Below are 8169 nucleotides of genomic sequence, written 5' to 3'. Positions count from 1 at the left end.
TTAATCATTTTTCTAATCTAAACATAAAATGGTTCCGGGTAACGTTACAATCACTTTATAAATTATGTCATATAAAGCAATAACATATCTCCACTACAGAGCTCCTGTCATCTGCGCAGATTTGCGAAGCTTCGTTTTATGGAGTCCTTTGAAATATCTAGTAAAATATTTGCACTGTAGAATGGGGAAATTATCACAGCATGAAAACTCAAGCCAAAGTGTTAATCGCACACGTAGGCTATAGAAAGAATGAAAAATAAATAAGCCAATCTCTTTATGTGCTCCATGGGAGAAAGGAAAGACTTATTTGTTTAGAAATTCTTTTTAGTCGCATTCTTTGCAACAGGACAAAGGGATCGATCCAATTTATGGCTTGGAGAATCTTAGAAGGTGTTTGCCTTTGCATAAGAGGATATCCTGGGCTACAAGAGCCACAGCAGTGATTGCAGCTTCAGGATATATAGGATCATTTCCTGAAAGTGAGGGCTGCTAACAAGTGTAAAATAGCCCCTGTCACTTGCTGCGGAGAAGGAGAGGACGAAAGAGCTGGGACTAAGGCTGAACTAAATTGTAAGAAACTTGGCCAGCGTCTTCTCAGGTATGAACTCCTTCTAAATTATTAAGTAAATATAGTAGTGGAAGCAGCTACGGATTCTTAAGCTTGCCTGTATGACGTAGCTAGTATGATCATTACGTCTTTTAGGATTCATGATGAATTTTACAGATGTAAGGATAATATTTGCAAATAGGTCATGAAGATTGTGACTTTATGGGTCTTGCAAAACATCAAATGCTTAGACTTTCATTAGAAATCCATGCAAAAACTTTAACTATTTTTTTCTTGAGTGCATGATCAAGTCCACACTTATATGCATGATGTATGGATGTGTTACTATTGTATTTGCATTGTATATTACCCATAGTAACATACACAAGGTCTACATTACTCTTTATTTTCTTGCTTATTTTTTAACTCCATACCACTGGTCTTGAACCTGCGGCTCGGTAGCTGTTACAAAACTACAACTCCCATCATCTCCTGACAGCCACAGGCTTGGAATAGCTAGAGAGCCCTATATTAACTTCCGCTGCTCTAGATCACACAATTTGGCGTATTCTGCAATAACAATTTTAATGTATATCATTAATATAAGTTAATACTGTAATTTCTATGGAAAAGGGGAATTTTCTTGAGCTCACAACATAGGAGCTAATAAATAGTATTGCCAATATTTTAGTCGGAAGTAGAATTAACATTTTTATTACTATAAAACCACTAAAATTGCAGATTATTTGTATATCACCAACATATTGAGCTACAAGTTAACTCCAGAGACTATATGTATCTCTATTTAATATGTAATGTATCACAGCTCTAGCCTTGCTATAGGGTTGCTATAGGTACATCATGATATTTGGAACACGTGTAACCTACACATTTCTGTCTTTTGTTCTGCGGGTCCACCATTCTCTCAGCAGTTAAATATTTCCACACATTTCCCCAGCTCTCCGTAAAGCTAGGACAGAGGGCCTGACCTCTCAATGTGGAATGCTTTGTGAAAATAACTCTCCATGCACCTAACAGATATCCATCAACATCAAACATTTTTATCTTCCTTTTGAAATTTTGGGGATTTTTCTTTATCTATGGAATATGTTATTCCAAGGGACGGTGCTGATGTTTATACTACAATGGCATTGATATATAGAGAACATACATCCCCATATCTGTCCATTTCATATATCATTGAAGTGAGCCAGATCTACAGATGTAGCAAAGTTTAAGAAAACACTTAACACATCAACAACACTGTGACCCGGTGTGTTAGCTCATCTCTTTCAATGGCCTTAGTTGTGATAAGATTTCCCGCTGCAGAAAGTCAGGTTAAACATTGCTAGAGCTGTATAGTGGAAAGAAGTAAAGCAAAAACAGAAGGATCATTTAACATTTCATATTAATCAGAAATATATCCCAATAGATCCCATTTACTTTGTTGTATTAACTCAAATTATCCTTAAGGGGGTTATCCACTTTGGACAATTCCTTCTTGTTGGTCATGAGGCACCCCCAGTATTTGAAGGACCTGGCAGCACATGTTCACATCAACCCGCAGTGACACCACAGGGATATGAATCATTATATGGTGCCCATTGAAATCAAAGGGGGGGTCCCTACAATGTGACAGGTCCTCCCTCTTAGCAGATGCTCTGTCCTGGCTAATTTATGAGTAAACTAGACAATCCCATAAAGAAGTTATACAACAAGAATGAGTTATCCTTTATCCATGGATAGAGGATAAATTGCCAACCACTGAGACCCCCACCGATTACAAGAACAGGGGTGTTCTACCTCAATTCAACATGTAGCGATGAATTCAGGATGTGTTCCCCTTCTCTATACATGGAAATAGACGAAATATAACATTCAACTATTTCCAGCACTCTCAATGAAACTAATGGATCAGGGGTGCACATACTGAAAGGGAGTAGAAAACCCTTTTCAGTGGAGGTCTGTGGAGCAGTCGAACCCCAACCAATCACCAACTTCTCCTCTAACCTATGGAATAATTTTCATGGCATAACCCTATAAAGGTATAAATATGGTTCTAATATTTCTACCACCATAATACAGCATGACATGTATAATGGGTGATTTTGTCATTTTTAGGCTCCTCTTGACTACAATGTAAAGTTTAACGTAAGCAGTGAAAATGATATGTCAAGATAGTAGTTGAGACTTTTGCATTTGGCAGTTGTGTATATTATGGACATATCACCATAACAGAGTAGAAGGTTATTATTGCCGCGGCACAACCTCTCTTCCCCATAAAGAAGATTAATCCCATCTTCCTATGAAGTCTGTGCTGTTATATCTGCTTGGAAAACATAAGCATTTCCCCATTAGTACTGAATGTGTAATATCTGCAGCATAATCCACATCAACATCAAGGTGTTTTGTATTATAATACATGTGAAAACATATAGATGAATTATACAGTGTACACCAGTGTATAAATGTCAATGTATTCTAATTTATCCATAATTATAATGTAACCCCTGTTATATATATAACACCAACATATTCCACAGCTCTGTATTTATCATTTCATGTATTTACCACTTACATAAATATTAATAATGTGCTAATTTTGCATTATATTGTGGTACAGTTAAAATGTTTAACTCTTTGTCTGGATAGTAATGCACGCTAAAACTTGACTGCCTGGGGCCACATGGTGGCTCAGTGGTTAGCACTGCAGCCTTGCAGCGCTGGAGTCCTGGTGTTCAAATCCCACCAAGGGCAGAAAACCATCTGTAAGGAGTTTGTATGTTCTCCCCGTGTTTGCATGGATTTCCATCCCATACTCCAAAGACATACTGATAGGGAAAAATGTACATTGTGAACTCTATGTGGGGCTCACAATCTACATAAAAAAAAAAAAAAAAAAAAAAAACTTGACTGCCTAAACACTATTTTATGTTGTCCAGATAACATTGGGCCAGCTTTCAGGCATCAAGGTCACTAGTCTGATGATATTGACTTGTCCTCCGGATCCTGAATGTAATATACACTAATGATATCATCTAGGCTCCTGCCTCATGCATATAATGCTTCTCGGTCAGAGACAGACACAAAAAATAATACGTATTTTTTTCTATGATGTAGTCACCACCAATGGATGTTTGCAATTTGTGTAATCACACAGTTGTGGGCAAGGTTAATGGGGTTCTCCTTACAGAAATAAATGTAGAATATTTTGTTAACAGGCAGACGGTGGTTTGTATTATCCTGTAGGAACAAAAAATCTAATTCAATATACATGTGTGTGCATGGGGTACCAGCTGTGCCCACTGCATTCCTGTGTGAGAAGGTGACATGCAGAGTGCTGGAGTCCAGATATATCAGCCCCAAGTTTCTGACATATGTGTGGTCCAGTGCAGATCTGGAGTAGACCTCAGCCAAGGTGTAGATCCTTGGCTCATTACTGGGCCAAAAAAAGGCTGCAGATCCTGCAGTTCAGTGAAGTTCCATGGGATGAAAGCAGGTGTATGGTTCTGTCCTGTAACCCTGAGTCCGGTGAGACAATTTTGCACCTGTTTCGTTTGTGCGACTGATAGTAAGTCACACGTATATTTAGGTTATCATTTCTGTTTAGTTAGTCGCTCAGACAAGCAGGATTTTATTTTCTTTTTGCCTGAAGTTAAGGCTGTATTTTGTATTGTTTATTTTGTGCCTGAAGTCAAGGTTTATTTATTTTCCTGTGTCTTTTCTAAATAAACCAGTTTGCTTCACAGTTTATGTCCCATGTCCCTGTCTTGACTCTTTGGGTCTGCACCACTGCTTCTACCGAGCTAACTTTCCCACACATGGGCCTGGCACAGCCATAATTTCCTTATTGTGAACAGGTTATTAGGCAAGGACAGTGCATACATGAGAAGAAAACCTGGCCATAGTAAGGAAATCACAGATGGGTTTCAGACCATAGAAAGTCCCTGCGTTCAGTCGTATCCATTGGCAGCCTATCAAGATGAAAGACTGTCACCACTAAGATAGTTAGAGAAAATCTTTAAATCTCTACAAAATGTCAGTAACTTATATTTGTACATATATTTTTAACTTTTAATGGTCTATAAATTTAAATATGGGTTTGTTCATGGAAACCCCTTTAATTGGCTTCTTATAAAACTTCTCCAGGTGTGTGTATGAGAAGTTAGATGGTAAAGATGTTTTGTGCCATATAACCAATAGGAAATAAGTAACATTTTCAGAAGGAAATGATTGTGAATAATGGTTATAACCTTTACGGCAGGTTCCTAAGCAATGTGCTTTTTGTTTCAGGCAATACTGCCTTAACTTCCAATGGCTGAAGATACCATTCACAACCTTACAGAGCTTCTGGACTATCTCAACAGTTCATTCACTCTATGTGCTGTTGAGTTGGATGAAGATGTAAAGAAGGTCTTCCTCTTCATTCTCTATCTCGTAACATTTGTTCTTGGACTGGCTGGAAATTTGCTTGTGGTATGGGTCAACTGGCAATCCCGAAGAAGAAAAAGCTCTATTAATCTCTACATCCTCAATATGGCAGTGGCGGACCTTGGGGTGGTTTTTTCCTTACCTTTTTGGATGTTAGAAGCTATGCTGGATTACACTTGGTTGTGGGGTAAATTCCTGTGTAAATTTACCCATTACTTCTATTTTGCAAACATGTTCAGTAGTATTTACTTTCTTACGGCTCTGAGTGTGGACCGATACTTGACTTTAACTTCTTCATCTGTTTTCTGGCAACAAAACCAGCAAAAAATCCGTAAGGCTCTGTGTATTGGTATTTGGGTGATATCAGCCATATTCCCTATACCAGAAGTCATCCATATGCAATTGGTGGATATCGTGGACCCTGAGTGTATGTTCATGGCACCATTTGAGACATATGATGAATGGGCACTGGCTGTTACCCTAATGACAACTATTCTTGGATTCTTGATTCCTTTCTTCATAATCCTTATCTTCAATGTGATGACCGCCTGTCACATCAGGAAATCCGGAAGACCAGAAAGCAGTAGACACTGCCGGCTTATCTATGCCTATATATTGACGTTCCTACTCAGCTGGCTTCCCTACCACTCTACTCAGATCACGCTAGTTCTTCATGGAAGCTACATCTATATGAACTGCCATGCAACCGCTGTCCTTTATTTCCTTTACGATATCATTGACTGTTTGTCGCTGTTCCATTGCATGGCTAATCCAATCCTTTATAATGTTTTCAGTAAGGACTTCAGAGGCAGATTTATTAATGCAGTGGTTAAATATATTCCGAAGGAAAATAAAGGTAATGCCAATCCAAATGAACCATCTACATCTGTCACGGATCATTCTGTCGTAATAACTGAGCCTGCTGTTTTGACAAATGTTGTCCATGTCTCAGAAAATAAAGTCATGTAATAAGCTTTTCCTATGTAAGAAGAGGTAGAGTTGTATAACAGTCAGTTTTCTTCCTCTATACCATATGCATACTTGTTAATAGGTCTTTCTCCTCTGTAATCTAAGACTATTTGTCCAATCTGTTCCTTGGCACAAGAACTCTCGATTATAAAGTTGGAATGATCTATCAGATTGACGTTTGGGCAAACAAGTCTGATATTTACATTTCTGAAATAGAATTATTAGCATTATTTTATTTTGGGACATGTGATGCTTACAGGGGTTGTTTTCTCTTGAGAACCCTTTCAAACTGGTCCATAGATCATTTTATGGTTTATGGTTGGCAGACATGTTATACCGACTGGGTGTTCCACAGCAGAAGTCAGTCTTTATTAGTGACTCTCTACTTTGGCTCATGTAGGGAGTTCCTACATGCAAGCCCCATATCTTAAATGGCATACATATTCCCTAATAGATCAGATAACCCATACATACATCAACTTGCATTTGACTAAGTTTCAGTTTACCCTCTGACTGAATAAAAGAATTTAATAGTAATAGAGGGTTATCCCATAAAAAAAAAAAACCAAAAACTTATCTTTCTACAAAATATCAATCAATGTATCAATACTGGAGCCCCCAACACACGGACCCCATTATAGTCTATGGGGATCCATGTGCTTTCACTGCACACCGCTTGCTAATGCCTTTGGAATTCCGTTCGGGGGAGCCCCATGTGGACTCCCCCGAATGGAATACAAACACAGATGTGAACGAGGGGTAATACAGGTTAAGGTGGTAGCACCCATGACCTACTGGACCCATGTACAGCTGCACAGGTTGAAACAATGGTATGGCCGCCCCGGGGTGGATAACTGCTTTTTTTTCATGGGATAACCTCTTCAAATGTAAATATCACCTTAGTTGTATTTAGACATATTTATCAACTCATTAACTTAGAAGAACTCCAAGAACATCGCAGAGATCTAAGAAATCATTTGTAAATACTGAACATTTTGTATCAAATAACTGTATCATATATGTAAAACTGTATTTTCATTAAAAATGTGGAAAATCATTTTTTGCATTTAGTCTTTATATCTTGGAATATTAATTTGGTGCAGACCTTAGAAACGCAGACTTTCGGTCATGATAAATTCCTTCCATTGTCTTACACTCGTTGCCAAAAAAAAAAAAAAAACGCACAAGAGGGAGTTATTGTACTGTAATCAAAGGAAACTTTCTGTGTGTGGATATAATATATAGATATAGCACCGTTTACCTGAACGTCTGTAATTGTAAACTACTGCAGAGTGATATCATGTCACAGAAGGCAACAGAATCAAAAGAAAAGGCATTGAAAGTTTTTTTTTATTTTTATGATTTTGCATTGGTTTCTGTTGTCTTCTGTGAGAAGATATCACTCTGCAATAGTTTACATTTGCAGTAAGTTTGGGTTAGCTCTGCTACAATGATATGTATGTGTTTGCAATATTAGAGTGAAAGGATAAGTTTATTGGGGAGAACTGTAAAATTGAAAGAAGACTTTAATGCACTGGTGTGCTGCCTCTAGTCTGGCTAAGACAGATATGGTTGGGCACAGCGGTGTACAGGGTCTGTACGGTATCCTGAAGCACATTTGCCCACAGATGTTGCAGATGACCCTGTAGATTCTGCATACTTGGAGGTTTCTGAAACTGGCATTCCAGATGGTCCCATAAACTCTCATTTGCTGATAAATCCGGCAACAGGGCAGGCCAAGGAACTTATGCAATTTGGTAGAGACATTCCTTGGAAACCCTTGCTGTGTTTGAGCAAGCAATATCCTGCTGAAACATGCCAGTCAGAAGGCAACACGTGGCTGCAGAATGTCTTACACATGTCACTAAGCTGTTACTGTCCCTCGTATCACTACTGTCATATGTGATGTCTCCCAGATTATACCAGCTATAGTTGGCGTAGGTTTGAAGCATTCACCATGAGGCCTCCCTACTCAAATCTGACCGTCATCAGATCCCAAAAGGAACCTGGATTCATTGCTACAGACATTTGCCATGAGGCGAGATGAGAAGTTCGCATTCTGGAGCAAAATACGCAGCCCAGTGTCACAAAGCTGTCTCAGCTTTACAAAACCCACAGCCAAACATACCAAAGCGTGGCTAAGAGCAAAGTATTGGACTATTCTGAAGTGGCCTTCTATGAGCTCTGATCCTACTGAACATCTGTGGTTGAGCTGAAACATG

The 8169-nt window shown here is 38.6% G+C and overlaps 1 protein-coding gene across 1 annotated transcript; it reads left to right on the top strand.

The window, feature by feature from the left end:
• The first annotated feature begins 427 nt into the window (after positions 1–427).
• On the top strand, positions 428–6990 carry ACKR5 (atypical chemokine receptor 5). The gene is made up of 2 exons (XM_075265750.1): positions 428–598; positions 4841–6990. Exon 2 carries the CDS (start codon positions 4862–4864, stop codon positions 5945–5947), a length of 1086 nt encoding a protein of 361 aa, XP_075121851.1. The 5' UTR covers positions 428–598; positions 4841–4861; the 3' UTR covers positions 5948–6990.
• The last annotated feature ends 1179 nt before the right edge of the window (positions 6991–8169 follow it).

Source organism: Leptodactylus fuscus, chromosome 2 (assembly GCF_031893055.1).
Source record: "Leptodactylus fuscus isolate aLepFus1 chromosome 2, aLepFus1.hap2, whole genome shotgun sequence".
NCBI classification, from domain to species: domain Eukaryota; kingdom Metazoa; phylum Chordata; class Amphibia; order Anura; family Leptodactylidae; genus Leptodactylus; species Leptodactylus fuscus.
Note: the sequence above shows the minus strand (reverse complement) of the source record. Positions and strands in the feature narration are given on the sequence as shown.

What these genes read in the sequence shown, in the direction of transcription:
- ACKR5 (XM_075265750.1), top strand. Translation starts at nt 4,862, where the DNA reads ATGGCTGAAGATACCATTCACAACCTTACAGAGCTTCTGGACTATCTC.